General features: G+C 45.2%; 1 protein-coding gene across 20 annotated transcripts in view; it reads left to right on the top strand.

Moving 5' to 3' along the window:
- Positions 1-18,022, top strand: part of GBF1 (golgi brefeldin A resistant guanine nucleotide exchange factor 1) — a 128,356-nt gene that overhangs the window by 96,042 nt on the left and 14,292 nt on the right. For 5 of the 20 annotated variants that reach the window (XM_070484302.1, XM_014851739.3, XM_014851759.3 and 2 more), the window contains 15 exons: positions 1,385-1,516; positions 6,371-6,489; positions 7,017-7,125; positions 7,640-7,700; positions 9,183-9,237; positions 9,954-10,052; positions 12,936-13,083; positions 13,398-13,621; positions 14,145-14,313; positions 14,757-14,968; positions 15,302-15,400; positions 16,010-16,204; positions 16,436-16,625; positions 17,215-17,355; positions 17,651-17,739. In XM_070484302.1, the coding sequence (XP_070340403.1) occupies positions 1,385-1,516; positions 6,371-6,489; positions 7,017-7,125; positions 7,640-7,700; positions 9,183-9,237; positions 9,954-10,052; positions 12,936-13,083; positions 13,398-13,621; positions 14,145-14,313; positions 14,757-14,968; positions 15,302-15,400; positions 16,010-16,204; positions 16,436-16,625; positions 17,215-17,355; positions 17,651-17,739 (2,042 nt within the window). Of the gene's footprint in view, positions 1-1,384; positions 1,517-3,430; positions 3,624-6,370; positions 6,490-7,016; positions 7,126-7,639; positions 7,701-9,182; positions 9,238-9,953; positions 10,053-12,935; positions 13,084-13,397; positions 13,622-14,144; positions 14,314-14,756; positions 14,969-15,301; positions 15,401-16,009; positions 16,205-16,435; positions 16,626-17,214; positions 17,356-17,650; positions 17,740-18,022 lie in introns of all 20 variants that reach the window. The other 15 variants (XM_070484324.1, XM_070484337.1, XM_070484356.1 and 12 more) reach the window with 6 other exon arrangements.

Here is an 18,022-nt window from a genome sequence, read left to right as displayed (position 1 = left end):
CCAAGTATTTCTATTCCTTCCATCTCAACCGTCTACCACCTTAGACACACAAAGGTTTTTCTCTAGATTTTTTTCTACAAATTGTACATCTCTAGGTGGGGGTTGTGGGGGATGAGAAGCAGGTTTTATACAGCTGATGTGATCACTGTACAGACAAACTTGGAAAATGCTACCCAATCTGCCAATTAATTAAAGCACTAATCTGGGGAGCAGCCGGGCCCAGAGAATGTTTACCCAGAGAGAGAGGTGGTAGGAATTGATTGGGAAGCTCCCTGCATTTGCATGAAAATGAAAGTGCTTAGGAAACCTAGCTTCCTTTTGTCTCTAAAGGTAAGCAGCCTTGATCATGTCCCTAAATCTTCCTGTCTTATTTAGGAAGCCTTTTAGGGAGCTGGTTCTGAAAGATGAAAGCACAGAAGACTCTAGGAAAACAAATTAAACCTTGGGCAGAGTAGGGTAGGGAGCAAGTCTGGTGTAGTGTAGCTTCTTAGACCTGGAATGAAACCTTCTAAATTCAGGAGTATGTGCTAGTAGTTAGTTAGAATAGACCTAATGGTTTTACAAGTTTTGGCACCATTTATATAGACTGGGTTCATATCCCAGCTCTGCTTCTTATTAGCTGTGTGATTTGGGGCCAGTCATCTATCTTATCTCAGACTTCTTTTCTCGTCTGTAAAATAAAGATTATAAATTGCCCCTTCACTTCAGGGCAGTTAGCCCTCTGCTGGCTCTATGCAGAAAGGAGGCTGGAGAATGGTTCGGACCTTCCAAGATTGTAAACTGCCTCCGTGAGTAGGGACTGTGCAGTCTTTTGTTCTTTTTAGGCTTATTTTGCAGCAAAGGACTGTAAACCTCAAAGCTTCCCTCATCTTCTTGGGATATGCTACATTCTTTATCTCTAAGAGAAGTGACCTTGACCATAACAGCAAAAGACATAAAGACAGCAGCAGCTTATCCTGGGATCTCTTTGGCCATGTTGGCTGTACTCAAGATGAGGTTTGCCTGTGTATCACTAGGGAGGGTGGTGAAATGGACATGGAAAATTGACCCAGCAATATTTGATGATATTAAGGAATGTGTTAACTTTTTTAGATTGTGATAAAATATATGTAACATAAAATTTCCCATCTTAACCCTTTTATTGTTAATTTTTTAAATGTGATAATACTATGGTTTTTAAAGCTTAATCTTTTAGAGCTGCATACTAAACATTTTACAGATAAAATGATACAGTGTCTGGGATTTGATTCAAAGTAATCCAGTGAGAAGAAGATGGACCCAGCTACTAAGAGCTCTAGCCTCGTGGCACAGAGAACAAGGGACTTTTTCTAGGGTTAACTTTTTGTTAGATGGCATCTCTTCATTCTTGTTTCTTTTCTTGCAGAACTCTCAGAAATTGAGCCCAATGTTTTCCTTCGCCCATTTCTGGAAGTGATTCGCTCTGAAGATACCACTGGCCCTATCACTGGACTGGCGCTCACCTCTGTCAACAAGTTCCTATCATATGCGCTCATAGGTAAGAGCTCAAGCTTTGTTAGATGACCACAGCACTTCATTTCCTGCCTCTCCTGGGGTGGTCAGGCTTTGGGCAATGAGCTGGTGATACTGGAAAGTTTTCCCAGCATCTATTTCTTTGTAGAAGAGAAATAGGATTGTTATTGGTTACTCATCATGCTAATTGACTCAAGTTGTGCAAAGTGGGGAGGGAGAGGAGGTTTCCTTGGGACTCTAGTTTTTTTTGTGTGTGCTTTGGAGGGAGTTAAAGATATGGTGCCCTTGGAAATTTGGTTTGGTTTGGTTTATTTTTAGTTATTTTTCAAATATAATGCATGCTTATTTTAAGATAAACAATAAAAAGTTGTCTAAAAGAAAAGTTAATGGTCTTGCCTCCGTCTTTCTGAATGCTCCTCCTCCTCCTTTAGGTAAATAATGTTAACAGGGTGGTTCGAATCTTTCTATACCTTTCTCTACATGTATATAAGTATATATATAATAGCACTACTTTTTATAAAAAAGAAATAAAAATAGGCTTATGTGCTATATATTTTCATTTTTCACTTAGCAGTGTTAACTTAGAAAGATATATATGATATAATTATCCATCTTTTATTTTTTCCCCCAGTTTTATTGAGATACAATTGACATATAACATTCTATTCATTTAAGGTATACAACATAATGATTTGATATATGTATATGTTGGGAAATGATTACCACAATAAGTTTAGTTAACATCTATCACCTCACATAATTACAAATTTATTTTTTCTTATGATAAGAACTTTTAGGATCTACTCTCTTAGCAACTTTCCAAATATATAATACAGTATTGTTAACTATAGTCCATGCTGTATATTACATTCCCAGAACTTATTAATCTTATAACTATAAGTTTGTATATTCTTTTTTTATTGTGGTAAAAAAAGCGTATAATAGGGGCTGGCCCAGTGACATAGTGGTTAAGTTCATGCGCTCAGCATCAGAGGCCCAGGGTTCACAGGTTCGGATCCTTGGCACAGACCTACACACCGCTCATCAAGCCATGCTGTGGCAGCATCCCATATAAAAAGTACAGGAGGATTGACACAGATGTTAGCTCAGTGACAATCTTCTTCAATCAAAAAGAGGAAGATTGGGAGCAGATGTTAGCTCACTGACAATCTTCCTCACCAAAAAAACATATAAATTTGCCTTTTTAGTCATTTTTCAGTATATAATTCAGTGGCATTAGTTACATTTCACAAAGTTATGCAACTGTCACCACCATCTATTACCCAAACTTTTTCATCGTGCCAAAAAGAAACTCTAACCACTAAGCAATAATATACCATTTCCCCCTCCCCTCAGCCCCTGGTATGATTTTTTTTCTTTTTAGTAGCCATATAATTTCCATATAGATATAACACCATTCAATCATTCTCTTATTGATTAATATTTAATATTTAGGCTGTTTCCTATTTTGAGCCATCATAAATGCTGCTGTAATAAACATCTTTGTTCATATATCCTTATTTATTAATTTTCCTTTTGTATGACAGATTCCTGTACTTGAAATTTCTGGATTAAAGGCTATGTGCATATTACATTTTCATGGGTACTACCAAGTTCCTTTCCCAAAGATTACAGCATTTGCATTTCCAACAGTAATGTTTGAGAGTTTCCATTTCCCCACCCTGTCACCAGCACTGAATATTATCAGTATTCTTTATTTGTGCTAATTTGGTGGATGAATACTGGGTATTTTCTTGTTTTTATTTCCTCAAGGTTGAACATTTGAATTTCTTGTCCTTTGCCTATTTTTTCATGGAGTTTTTTGTTTGTTTTTCTTATCAATTTGTAGTTCTTTGTATAGTGGAGACATTAACCCATCATCTATCATAATATTACAAATATTTTTTCCAAGTCTAGCCCAAATATTTTTTTCTTTTAGGAAGATTAGCCCTGAGCTAACATCTGCTGCCAATCCTCCTCTTTTTACTGAGGAAGACTGGCCCTGCGCTAACATCTGTGCCCGTCTTCCTCTACTTTATACATGGGACGCCCACCACAGCATGGCTTGCCAAGCAGCACGATGTCCGCACCCGGGACCCGAACCAGCGAACCCCGGGCCGCCGAAGCAGAACGTGCGCACTTAACCACTGCGCCACCAGGCCGGCCCCTAGCCCAAATATTTTATCCAATGTTTACCCAAATGTTTATCTCTGAATTTGTTTATGGTGTCTTTTTTGCATTCCTTTTTAGTTGATCTTGTTACTCAGGATCCTGAATTCCTTTTCTCCTATTGCCAGCCCATGTATAAGGGTGAGGAACATAGAAAACAAGCAGCTGTCTTTGTTTCTAGGTAGGGAGACGAGAAAAGAGGCAGCTCAGACTGTAGCTAGCCAGGAAAGAAAATGGCCTTCAGTTCAGGGCAAGAAAACCCTTTCTAGAAAGTTGGATTTGCTTAGCTGAAGCATTCAGGATCCTGAGCAGGAATCTTGGGTGCCAACTAGGTTCTGAATAGGTGCATCAGCCTCTCTAGACACTCTAGTCCTAGCTTCATAATTTTTCTAAGCAAAATTCAGGTCCAGCTACTTCCAGCCTTGCCCTGAGCACCACCTGCAGGTAATCTCTCTTCACAGACTCCAGCAGCTGTCCACTGTGCCTTTTCCCTCCCTTCTCTTGTCAGTGTTACTCTCTCCCCTCCCTGGGCTTGGCAGACAAGATGGTCATTAGAGACTTCACGCCAGCTGGTCATTGGAGTTTCCTGTGGTGGGAAAAGAGAATGCTGGAGGTGGTGATTGCAGTGGACATGAGAAAAGGATCAGGAAGGAGTGTATGAAAGCCAGAAGGCAAAGGAGATGAGATTGGCAAATTTCCCTGCAGTGTCCTCCAGATTGGCCAGGAAAGGAGGACATTCTAAGGAAGGGGTCCCAGAGAAGACAAGGTCTGCTAAGTGAGCCCAAGCTAAACAATCTTTTGTCTAGGCTACCCTTCTAGAAGAAACTACCCTCCATCTCTCAATCCTGTGACCCAAGACTTCTAGGATTATTTTAGGTCCTGCTCCAAGGACCAGCCTTTTGTTTGGCCCCACACAACTGCCAGACCCTGGTGCCGCTGATTGCCTGGCCTGTTGGCAGGCCCTGCGTGTGATTCTAAAGACCTATCACTCTTACCTGCCTTTTTAGAAAATTAACTTTGCTACTTCATTCAAGTTCAGAGGATAAGAGCTACATAACAATCAGTAGAGCTTAAGCTACTTTAACAAGGGAGATTACTGAAAGAGGGGGAAGAAACAGACCACAGGAGCCTTGTGATGTGGGAGCAAAGCTGCCATTCACTAAGCTCTGAAACACTACACAACACTGAGAAGGACCTGGATTTCCTGCTATGGACCCTGGAGACCTGATTAAGGACCATCAGGCAGGGCTATGAGAGAGGACTCAGGCAAGGGCCTTGAGAATATAGGATTTTCTGTATTGATAGGGGTAAACATGAAGAGTCAGGGTGATAGGAGCTGCGTCACCCCATGTACTGAATATCATCATGACATTGGCTTCCTTCTGCATGACCTCTAGCCACTCCTGATGCTGAGTAGAGCATGCTGTAAATAAGACAAAGAGAGTCTTTGACTATGTGTCAGAGACTCAGCGGGACAGAAGAGAAAGATGAAAACCTCACAATTAATGAAAGTCTTCTGGCTCTTTGTTGCAAGAGAAATGTTCTGATTTCTCAGCCATCCCCTGAACTTTAGGCTCAGAGACTCCGTTAATTTCATGTACCAGGAAAGGGAAAATGGTAAGAATTTTTTCTAATCCCCATTACTTAAAACTAGGAGGTGCTCCTGTGTTACACCATACCGCCTCTGGAGCAACTTTGTCACTCACAAAACTTTGCCATATCCCTGCCTTTTTTTCCTACTTATGCTCCCCTTTCAAGGGCAGTCCAGGCAGTTCTGCAGAACTTTTGTAGGCCTTGATGAAGCCCTCTTCTTTGGCTACTCCTTGTGGATATTTAACATATGAATGGGAGCAGAGTTTCCCCCTTAGCAGCATTTGTGTTAGCTTCCAGCATGGCGCTGGTTGTCTGAGCTACCTTCTTCCCTCTTCTTATTCAGAGCTGAAATTCTCCCTCCCTCAATTAGCCAGTCTCCAGTCCTGTTTAGTTAAGCTTGGTAACAGGATTCTTGCCCCGTGTCATATTGTTTTAAATAAGAATGAAACCCAAGCAGGAGGAGGTCTCTAATTTGCTGTAATGTGGCACCCAGGTAGGAGTATTGAGTAGCAATGACTGTCCGTTTCTTCCGCCTACTCCTCTACCTCAGCTGCATCTGAACACAAAATTCCAAAAGCAACCAGAGAGAGATGTGTTAAAAGAGAACACATGAAAAAAAAAAGGCGGCAACCTTGGCATTCAAAGCTCTGGTCCTACTCGGCCCTTGCTCTGGGGCCAAAATCTTATATTTTCATGCCCTTCTTCTATGAGCTGAGTGGCTTTACACCAGTGATTCCCAAAGTGTGGACCCCTGACCAGCAGTGTTAACTTCACTTGGGATCTTGTTAGAAATGCAAATTCTCAGGCACCCACTCTAGACCTACTAAATCAAAAATTTGAGGAGTGGGCCCAGCAATTTGTATGTTTAACAAGCCCTGCAAGTGATTCTGATAAATGTCTAAGTTTGAGAACCACTGTTTTACACAGTGGAGTTTGTGTTGAGGAGCTCGTAAAAGCTGGTTATGGGCAAAGATTCTCAGGTAGCTCAAGGAGCCATGGGTTAGGGAATTGGAGAGGAGAAAACTAAAGTCTCTTAAAGGAGTCCCTAGATAGGATGTCTTGTCTTTTTTCTCTTTCCTCTCCACATCGTTTAGTCTTTCCTTTTTCACTGGAGCAGATCCTACTCATGAGGGCACAGCAGAGGGCATGGAGAACATGGCAGATGCTGTCACCCACGCCCGTTTTGTGGGCACGGATCCTGCCAGCGATGAGGTTGTCCTGATGAAAATCCTTCAGGTAAATGGAGGGGAAGAGCAATTAGGCTAATGGCCAGGAGCTGGTGCTGCCAGCTCTGCTTACTCAAGTCTCTCGGCAGCATGAAGCTGTGTTTTGACTCCAGTGGGGCTTAGGGAGCTACCTTGTATCTAAACAAGCAGCTCGGGTACCCAAAGTAAAAGCTTTTTCTAAGGAAAATAATTAAAAGTTTTAAATAAATTGATATCAAATACCAGAAGTCCTTAATACACTTGTGCCTCTGGCAGACTATTCATGCCATCCATCCGTTGGGCTCATGGGCCAGGGCTGGAATGAGTGCTGAACTATGTCAGGGTCATGCAGAGTAAAGACACAGTTACCAAGACAAGCTCCTGGGAGACCCCGCTACCAAGTGAAACGAAGTCAACATTCTTGCTGCCCTCTCTTTCTCACCCCTGAGAGCTTCCATGGGAGACTAGAGGAACAAGAGGCAGCTTCTCTCCTCTCAGGGACCCCTCTTCATCCAGCCTGCCTTATTTATTACAGTATCTCCTCTTTCTTCCTGGTAGGTGCTGCGGACTCTGTTGCTGACCCCAGTGGGTGCCCACCTAACCAATGAATCCGTGTGTGAGATTATGCAGTCTTGCTTCCGGATCTGCTTTGAAATGAGGCTCAGTGGTAAGTGCTTAAATATTGGGCCCTCCACCATTCCTGGGAACAATGTCCGTAAGTGTGAATACAGGATGCTGTCCCTAAACCCCAGAGAGATGGAAAACTCAGGACTTCTCCATCACCCTATCTTGAGGAGCCATAGGGTTCTAGAAGTTTCTGTACTTGACTGTTTGTTGTACAGCTAGAATAGAGACCTTGGCTCATTGTGCCAGGACAGGAATTGGGATAGATCCAAGACTGACTCAGCCCAGGCACCAAATCTCCCTCCCTTGGGGTTTCTGGGATTGACACCAGCCTGAACCCCTGAAAACACATCTTTGTGCTCCTTTTTTTCCTGACTCCAGTAGTGCCACCTAGTGGGCCAGTGAAGTTATGGCTGCCAGGTTGAGCTGGAGCTGGTTTTAATAAGTTTGGCATAATCCTTAGTAAACAAGGTTTGGAGGGGAGTCTGCTCTGAGAAGCCTCCTGATAATAGCACGGCAAGTAATGACACCTGTGTTATTTGTTTTTGCCTGTGCAGAGTTATTGAGAAAATCCGCAGAGCACACTCTAGTAGACATGGTGCAGCTGCTCTTCACAAGGTAAACCTGCTGCTGTTTGCTTCAGCCTGGCTGCCCAGGCCTCTTGAGCCTGCCTGCTTCCACACAGCCACTTCAGGGACCTGGCCAACCCCACAGCCACATCAGAGGCTACTGGGATTATGGATGAGGGTAGTTCTCTGGGTCCAGGGTTACGGAGCAAGGGAGAAGGAGGAGGGAACTGGCTTGGCCTCAGGGGGAGGCAGAGGGTTATTTGATCTAGGCTGACAGACCTCGTTCTGCTTCCCAAACTTGTGCCTGTTTCTGTGCAGGTAGCAGCCGGGAAAGGGAACCCAGAGAGGAAGCCAAACTCAAGGAAGCCTGGAGTAGGTTGCTGAGCTCCTAGAGCTTAGCTCAATTTCTCTGAGGAAGGACCAAGGCTAGGGTGACTAACAATCCTGGTTTGCCCAGACTGTCCCCATTTTGGTACTGAAAGTCTCAGGCAAACCAAGACTGTTGGTTACCCTTGTCAAGGCCCTCAACTTAGGGCCTAGGAAGCCTTTTCATACTATGCCTAACTGTCTGTTTCCTACACCTCCCTTCAATAAACTGTGAGAAGAGCTGAAGGGAGGGCTTTAAAGCCTCCTCTAGGGATATTGATAAAAGGGGGAGGTTATGCATATGTAGTGGCAGGGGTTATGTGGGAAATCAATGTACCTTCTACTCAGTTTTACTGTTAACCTACAATTGCTCTAAAAAATAGTCTATTTAAAAAAAAAGCTCCCCCTGGGATTTTTTTTTTTTGCCTTCAGATCTATAATTAATAATCCTTATTATCTACAGACTAGATCTGCCCCTGGACCCTACTGCAAGGACTTTCCTACTCTTCAGGCTCAAAGTTACTGGTGTCAAAACTTCAACCTGCCTTTTACTTCTCATCCTATGTCCAGTCTCCTGGGGTTTTGATAGACTGCCCTCTCCCCATCTCGTGGCTTTTAGCAGTACTTGCCACGTGAACACAAGCAGGAAGGAGTCAGTTTAAGGATGAAGAGAGCCTTCACACTCCAGTGGCACTTAGTCACCTTGTCCTGATGGCCACCTTCTTTTTAAAAAGATTTTATTTTTCCTTTTTCTCCCCGAAGCCCCCTGGTACATAGTTGTATATATTTTTTTAGTTGTGGGTCCTTCTAGTTGTGGTATGTGGGACGCCGCCTCAGCATGGCCTGACGAGTGGTGTCATGTCCACGGTCAGGATCCGAACGGGCAAAACCCTGGCCCGCCGAAGCGGAGCATGCAAACTTAACCACTCGGCCATGGGGCCGGCCCCAACCTTCTTTTTTAGAAAATGTCTATGTCATACGTCCCCCAATTCCTGTGGCTCTTTGATGAAAATCTGAAAACGGTGAAATTAGCCTGCTTCTCTTCCTATCTTTTCCTAAGAGACAGGGTATGCTCTGGCCCAGAGCATCTTTGGGCTGTGGCTGGCATGGAGGGGGAGGTTTGTTATTATCCCTAATGACGCTCATGGGATTCTCTATTCTATAGGTTACCTCAGTTTAAAGAAGAGCCCAAGAACTATGTGGGGACCAACATGAAGAAGGTATGATGTGCTGTCCCTCATCCAAACCTTAATCTCCCAACTTCAGTGCTCTGGGAATTTTCCTGGATACCCTTGCTTAGCAAATACATACTTTTGCCTAGACAGGTCTGCTTGGAATCTAGAAATAGCTATCACTCCTTTAGTGAGAAATTTATTCTTTCCCAGGTACCTCTCCTTCCCGGACCTTTCCTTTCCAGCGTATCTTTGTTGACCCCTACATAAGCTGGTAACCCAGATCTTCATAGAAACTGGGTGAGGCCTAATAGGCTGGGTTAAAAATATATGTTGATAAAAGTCAAAGTCCTGTTATCCCCACAGGGCCCAGCCTTGTCAGCAGGTAGGCCTAGAGAGGCTATGTCCCAAAGCCCACCCTAATGCTGGATTAGACTGGGCTCGTGCTTGGGCTAGTCTCTTGACAAGACAAATCAAGCCTGACTCCAGATCAGAAGGTTCTCAAACTGTTAGAAGAATGTTGGTCAGAAGAATGGCCTCGTTCTGTCTTGAACTGAAGCCCTGGACTTCACAGGTCTCTGATGAGGATTTTGCTTGCAGCCCTAAGAGGTTCTGCCCATGGAGATGACCCTTGGCTGTTTCGTGCATGCACCTGACCTTCCCTTTCCCCTGCCATCCATCCCCATTCCTGCTTTGTGCCCTGTTGGCGTGTGTCTGAGTTTATTTCACTCTGTTTAAATCGTTCGTTTGCCTGTCTTTCACAGATTTCTCCATGTCTCCTCAACAAACTGGAGCTAAGTAGTGGGGAGCAGACCAAAGCCCTGAACCAGTTAGAGAGGGTACTACTCTTTAAGAACCTCAAGGTCTCTCTCCCTCTCCCTCTCCTTTCTCCCTTTTTATTTATTTATTTAAATGTTTATTTTTTATATGTAGCATCTGGGTCCCATTTCCATTATATAGAGCACAACTTACCCCTCCCTAGTAACACAGCACGGCTTTGGAATAGTTGCATGTGTTCGTAGCTTTGCAGTGTTGGGAATCCTCCTGGGGCATCTGGTTGCCTGGAGCCAGAAGGAAGCCTTGAACTGGTGATATATCATGCAGTAAGCCTAGATAGAGAGCTTGGGTCCTGCTGACATCTTGTGGGAAGGCTTAATATCTATCATTTCTAGGGGAACTATGAAGGACCTCCGAGCAAGATTCTTCCCTCCTCTACCCTCTCCCTGTCTCAGAGCTGGCATAGAGAACTTAAGCACAGTCCTTGACTCTATCTGGATACCTAACTGGGTTGGAAGGAAAGGGTAGTCCATCTCATTGGGGTCTTTTTTTTTTCTTGGTTACCATTAAAGGGGTTATTTAAAAGTTTAGGACTCTAGATGGATGGAAAGAAGCCAGGTGCCAGGATAGCTCAGGACACTGGGAATTCTTTGGGATCTGCAAAGATGTCTTCTGTCCTTTAAAAGTCAATATGCAGGGGAGCATATGGAAGGGGTCCAAGCTAAAGATTACCCTAATACCCATATCCCTGCCTTAAGAAAAGGAGAGAAGGAGGTCTGGGCTGTGTAGGCTATCTGTCACAAGACTGTGCATGCTAGAGGTGTGGTTGTAGACATCCAGGTCATTGAAGATAAAGAGAACTGTGTATGTGTCTGGACCCAGCTAGACAGTCCATAGGCCTGTGTCCTCTTTGAATTGTTTCAAATTTCATTTGTGTGCTTGCCTGGTCTCAAGTTGCTGCTCTCTTCAGTGGCTGCCCAGTATTTTGCCATGATTCTTAACCTAAGACATGCCCTTTCTTTGCAAAGTTTATACTGTCCTTTTGAAATATAGAGTTATACAGATAAGGTGGCATAGGGTTCCATGAACACCTGCCCCCTCCACCTTAAGACCTTAGGACAGGGAGCAGAGCTATACGTTTTAAGGGCTGAGGCATTTGTGAGACATGGCAGCCTCTCGGCCCCTACTTCAGCCAGGAGGCCGAGACCACTCACTGAAAAGATCAGATTGGACCAGCTTTGCAGAGGATATAGAAGGAAACAGGAAAGGTTGATCCTAGTGTGGAAAGGAATCTCACTGAGTGACTGGCTTCTCAGTGGAAGTACGACTTCCTGGAGTCCCTGAAATTGGGGGCCTGCCTAGAGAGAAAGGATGTCTCACAGAAGTGGATCCAAATGTTAGTACTTTTTAGAGCTCAGTGACAATTGCCAACAAAGCCAGGACATTCTTATTTTTCTTCATTGATCTCTTGGGCTTCTTGTCTGTCTGCTTGTTTGGCTGACTCTTACCCCTAGAACATTTTTTACCATGAACTTGACCCAGATGAGCTTCAGTGGTTTCTGGAGAGAGCATCCTGGTTCCTGCTCAGCCACAGAGCTCAGAGCACTTGAAGCTCCATTCTAGGCATATGACTACAGGCATTTTGGAGATGGAGGGACAAGAAGTGTAAATCCAAGGCAGGCTGTTGCTGTGTTACTAAGAGCTGGGGGCGAGGCTCAGCTCTTAGGCCTCTCTCCTTTATGGGTGGAGCTATGGGTAAGGAAAGAAGAATTATGTGGTTTCTAAGCAAAGAGTCAAATGTTACCCTGGTTCTGGAGGGCTTGGGGGAGGTTGAGGAAGGGGGACCTGTCCCCCAAATATCAGGAGTTGAGCAAGGATAATATGGGTATATTCAACCTTGAGAAAGAGGCAGGGAGGAAAAGTGCTCCTACTCTCTTTAGAGTCATTCTAATGGTTTCTGGAAGAGAATTGCTGTTGCCCAATCCAGGAATGGTCCATCAGTCTATAAATAGTTTCCTTTAACTCTGTAGAGGGACTGGGTTCAAACCCTAACTGAGAAGGCATCAGGACAAGGAAAATGAAATGGGCCTAAACAAAGTAGCTGTGAACTTCGAGTAGAGAATGCATAAAAACTTACATCCTAGAGTAGTCAACAGATGATAGAAATTTTCCTCTGTGACTAAAAGGAAGCTATAGGAGGAATAGAAATACAGCAAGAAAGAGGAAAAGGAATAGAATAGGGGTCCAAGAAATCTGTAGCTTTACCATCTGGAAACATAAAATTGCATATAGAAAGACCAACAGTGCGGACAGGAGGTTTCATTGATATGCCAAAAGCATATGAGCAGTAGAGAGCAGAGCAGTAGCATGACGTGACCCTCCAACCTTAACTCCACAAATCGACTGGGATGCCACTCCTTCCTTAACTCCATAGAATGAGCCTTTGACCAGTTTGATGCAGAAATTCCAGACTAGGGGATATGTCTAGGATCTAGTCCCAGTTGACAAAGCAATAGGAAAGCTAAGAGTCTTGCTAGGAAGGAATAGGCTCTCATAGTTGGATAAGAACTAGGAGTAGGAGGCTGCTCTGCAGGTAGTTGAGGAGGAAAGCCTAGGAGTCCAGGAGACCCTGCCTTTACCCTTTCTACAAGAGAGTCAGGCACCATCTACAGGACTCAGGAGTGCCACCCAGGACTCAGGGGAGCAGAGTGATGTGTGAGGGCTGGCTTTATCAATGACCAGCCTAAAAGAAGAATGTCACCTTCCACATGGAGGCTGCCAGGCTGACCTGCAAATGTAGAAGCCAGGTTAGAGGAGTAGCAATGTGCTTTGACGGTCTAGATTCTTCCTTTGGCACAGATGCGGGGTATAGGCTGTTTTCTAGGGACCAGTAGGACTAAGAGAAGAGAGATTTCTGGGAATAGAGTATTAGTTTGAATACCAATGCTAATGAGGTATGATATTTCCAGCTGAAAATGAGAGCAGGAGGCATGAGTGATTCATCCAAGTGGAAGAAACAGAAGAGATCCCCCCGGCCCCCACGCCATGTGACCAAAGTCACACCAGGTTCAGAGCTGCCCACCCCCATTGGAACCACCTTATCCTCTAACCTCACTGGTGAGTGCCCTGGGCTGCTTCCTCTGATTAGAATAGATAGAAGAAAAGCTCCTTCCTCTCTCAGGCATTGAAGACCAACTGAGGGGCTTTGGTCTTTCTGCCAAGAGCAAAAACTCCAGGTCAGATCAGACTGTGACCATTTAGCAATTCTGCGTTGACTTAAGGTTGTTCTCCTTCCAGAGAGATTCTGACTACTTTAGAGATGAGCGTATGCAGAGATTAGTATGCAGTCTAGGAAATAGAGCCCCTGGTACATGAAGTATATGTGTTTCCCACAGAGTCTCTCTTCAAGCCTCACTTACTTTGCTTGGCAGGTGGCATGCCCTTCATTGATGTGCCCACTCCCATCTCCTCTGCAAGTTCAGAAGCTGCTTCAGCAGTGGTCAGCCCTTCTACAGACAGTGGCCTGGAGTTTTCCTCCCAGACCACTTCTAAGGAGGACCTCACTGACCTGGAGCAACCTGGCTCTCCAGGATACAACACAGCTGCAGACCCTGGCAGCAGCGAGCTAGGGGTTCCTGAGCAGCCTGAACTCCAGGTATGGCTTTGATTTCTGAAGGCCCCTCTCCAGTCTTCTACTGTGGGAATTCGCTTGATCTTTTGGATCCTTTATCCAGGCCTTGGCTCAAAAGAAGTTTGGGATAGGGAGGTTCTTCCCTGTTTCCTAGAATTAGCTGTGCTGCCTAGAAAGCCCACAGCATGACTCACTGTGAGAGGTAGCTCATGGGATTTATCAAGTTATGCATACGGGTAGTGCTTGGCAAAGATGAAGGAGCTGGCCATGGCTTTCTCTAGAAGTTAATGATCTAAATCCCAAGCATATGAGAGCCTCTGTTGCTGCTAGGGTTCTAGTCACTGTAGGTCAGTGATGCCTCAGGAGATGTTTTCTGAGTCCTTCATCATACTCCTGTCCTGAGTCATCTTGCATTGATTATAGCCCACTGAGCTGGCCCTAGACCTGCAGTCCATCAGAGACACTTAGAGGGCAGATACTTGTGGGAAGTAAGTTCCAAGTTGCTCTTGCCTCATCCTTATTCCTGTATCCCCTTTATTGGTCATAGCAGGAAGGGGCCCATGTGGAAAAGGCCCAATCAGCATCCGTGGAATCCATCCCTGAAGTGTTAGAGGAGTGCACGTCCCCTGCTGACCACTCTGACTCTGCCTCTGTCCATGACATGGATTATGTCAATCCCCGGGGTGTGCGCTTTACACAGTCCTCCCAGAAAGAGGGTGAGTACTCTAGCAGGCTCTGCCCATTCACCTCCCCCATCCTACCCACTAAGGTACTTGAGCCTAGACCATCTTGGACCCAAGATGTCTACTGGTCCAAGTTCTAGGCCATTTTCTAGTCAGGAAATGAATATCAAGGCAGAGGACCGTTGGCATGGATGGAGTCTTTCCCTAACTTATTCAGAGAGGGAATTTGGTGGGCAATAGGAAGTGAGAGGGAAGAATAGAAAGTTCGGGACTTATAACAGAAAGGTAGGATCATCAATTCTGATTCCCTTCAATAAGTGAGACTAGTCTCCTTACCACCCCAGAAAAAATGTTTTTTTTTTTTCTTAAAGAGAATCACTTATCTGAAATTGCCTATATTATTATAGGGCAGGTTAGGCCAAGCTATCAAGCTAGTTGTTTCTTGGCAGTCTCACTTCCCTCCTGGCCTTGCCCAGGTACAGCTTTGGTCCCCTATGGTCTTCCTTGCATTCGTGAGCTCTTCCGCTTCCTCATCTCCCTCACCAATCCACATGACCGCCACAACTCAGAGGTTATGATCCACATGGGACTGCATTTGCTGACAGTGGCTCTTGAATCAGCTCCTGTAGCCCAGTGCCAAACCCTTTTGGGCCTCATCAAGGATGAGATGTGCCGCCACTTATTCCAGGTAAGATTGGATTTCTAGAGGGGCTCTGAACCCTTGGCTGTTTTCAGGGTCTCTCAAGGGCCAGAGGAGCACAGTGAGGTTTGGGTGATTTGTGTGAAAAGTGTAAGACCCAGGAAAGAACCTCCCTCCCCAATTGGCCATAGTCATAGTCAAGAGGACTCCAGTAGCTCTCCAGGGACTCTGGCAGCCAAAGAGAAATACAGAAATAGCTAGATAGAGAGTTCCCACAGAGCACAGGACCTTAGTGGCAACTTCACACAGTTTGTTCTCCTGCTTTTCTCTTGGTTGAGCCATATTCAGAAACCTAATAGCCTACCCTACTCTGTTCTCCAGCTACTCAGCATAGAGCGATTGAACCTTTATGCTGCTTCCCTGCGGGTATGCTTTCTACTGTTTGAGAGCATGAGGGAGCACCTCAAGTTCCAACTGGAGGTGAGTTTCTTGAACTTGGAAGAAGAAGAAAAAAAATAGGAAGACGTATGGCATCTTTAGTGGGGCGAGCTCTGTCATGCTGCAGGCGTGGGATTTAGGAGCTTCTGTAGGAGAGTGCTTTTAACCCCCATAGTTTGGTTCATTGGCTGGCCTCTTTAGTGGAGAAGTTAAAAGGAGTCCAGAGAAAACTGGCTGGCTATAAAATCGGAGAACCCAAATATGAAGCCTGGCAGGTAACCTTACCATGAGTGCGTACAGCTCTTCTGCCTAGCAGTTCCTTTGCAACACAGGCAGACAAGTCAAGCTGGCTTTGTCACTAAATTACAAAAAGGAACTCTGAGTAGAATCAGGCCATGCTCACGTAGAGAGCACAAAAAGGGCAATAGGAAACTTGTTCTGGGTCAGGCGTGAGCTAGAGAGCCAGGCCTGCCCTAACATGGAGGCAAAAGAGGGGAATGTATTTAGGAGATGGAATGCCTTTAAGTGTCTCTTACCACATGCCTCCTGGCTGGGCTTCTGCTTCCAGATTAATGTTTTTCCTGTTCAATTTGTCTCTTCCTGTCTTGAATCCTTTCCCCACCCAAATGGTAATTACTGGGTTATTGGCAGATGTACATCAAAAAGCTCATGGAGATCATCACTGTGGAGAATCCCAAGATGCCTTATGAGATGAAGGAGATGGCACTGGAGGCCATTGTGCAGCTCTGGCACATCCCCAGCTTTGTCACCGAGCTCTATATCAACTATGATTGTGACTACTACTGTTCTAACCTCTTTGAAGACCTCACCAAGCTGCTGTCCAAGGTGCTGAGCAGTATTTCTGACCTCTGGAATGAAGGCACTATGAAGGAAATCTCTGGTGGTAGTGAGGATGCTACATACAAGGAGGGAAACACTTTAGAGCTGGTGAACAGGAAGAAGAAAGGCATTTTCTCAGGGCAATATAGAAGTTATAGGAAGTTTCAGGGTTTTTGGAAAAGGATCAAAGTGTAAAGTATTCTAACTTCAAGTCTACTGGATCTGTTTACTTTCCAGAATGCCTTCCCTGTGTCTGGTCAGCTCTATACAACACACCTGCTGTCTCTTGATGCCTTGTTGACAGTGATTCACAGCACCGAGGCCCACTGCCAGGCCAAAGTCCTCAATAATCTTACCCAGCAAGAGAAGAAAGAGGCAGCCAGACCTGGCTACGAGGCAATAGATGGCACCCGAGAAGCCAGCAATAGTGAGAGGCATTTCTTTCTTTGAGGATCCCAGGGTTCTATGCTTATCCCTTCTCTACTCACTGAATCCTTTCTCCTGCCCTTACATCACTTCCTCTGGGGTGTTCCCAATTCTGTGTTTCCAAGGTTTGGTGGAGTGAATCGTAGGCCAGGCAGGCAGGTTAGCAGGACTCATGGATTTTTCCCCTTCTCCTCCTACACAGTTTGTCTTTTTCACAGAATTATTATTTCTTTATGGAGAGAAAAGAGAACATAGAGTAAAGGATATAGGACTTCTGTCCCTAAAAGCTCCAGGCTCTACTTCCCCCCCCCCCGGTATCTGCCTCCACTCTAATCCTCTCTGACTTCTCCTTGAGATTGATGTTGCGGAAGATCAGGGAAAGTGACTGGCTAATCTCTTTATTAAATTATAGAATCTAATGCTTTGCTGACTTTGGACAATGACTACTTATTTGGGCTTGGGTTTGTCCTCTTCAAGGCTGGCAACCTCTGTGGAAGCATGCAGGTCTCCTTGGCCTGGGACTCAACTTCTGGAGCTTTGCTTGGTTTCCTACCCAATAAGTCTTCAATTATCTTCTTCTCTCTTACCAGCTGAGAGAGCAGCCAATGATGGGAAAGCTGTGGGCATGGCCCCAGACATCCCGGGCCTGCATCTGCCAGGTGGAGGGCGGCTGCCAACAGAACATGGGAAGCCAGGATGCAGTGATCTGGAGGAAACTGGTGACTCTGGGGGTGGGTACTAGGTGTCCTTGATCCTAAGCCCCCTCAACTGGAAGGCCTGGTGGAGATAAGAGGGGAGGGGAGCAGAGACACTTAGGGCAGTCCCTCAGTGAACCTTGGCTGCTCATCATGCCTTCAAACCCAAAGAGAGGCAAGAAAACATTTGGAGCCCTAGAATATAGGACTTCTAGGGAAGTGGAAGACTGTGGATATACTTCACTAGAGAGTATATCAGTAACTTTCCGAAAGTCATTATGCTGGTAAAAGATGTCTTATGGGTTTTTCCCTCTCTTCCTCCCATTCTTAGCTGACAAAAAGTTTACCCGGAAGCCACCTCGATTTTCCTGTCTCCTGCCAGATCCACGGGAACTGATTGAAATTAAAAACAAAAAGAAGGTATATACAGATATCCCCAAGGCTCAGCCTCTGTCCACCTCTGTCTGGGCGTCCTTTGTAGGGTTTCTGTCCCAGAGGATGAGGGAGAGTCTAGCAGCTCATTGAACAGCTTCCTAAGGCTAGTCTTTGGGCTTGTTAAGACTTCAGCAACCCCCCAGTCTCCTTTGAAGCCATTCTCTTATTCCTAAATCATGTAGTAGTTAGGCATACCCTATTGTGTACCCCTGGGCAAGTGCTGCCCCAGCTGAGAGCCAAGTGCTACTGGTGGTGATAAGAGCCCTGG

This window comes from Equus asinus, chromosome 2, assembly GCF_041296235.1.
Source record: "Equus asinus isolate D_3611 breed Donkey chromosome 2, EquAss-T2T_v2, whole genome shotgun sequence".
Classification (NCBI taxonomy): domain Eukaryota; kingdom Metazoa; phylum Chordata; class Mammalia; order Perissodactyla; family Equidae; genus Equus; species Equus asinus.
This window is presented reverse-complemented; position numbering and strand designations above follow the sequence as displayed.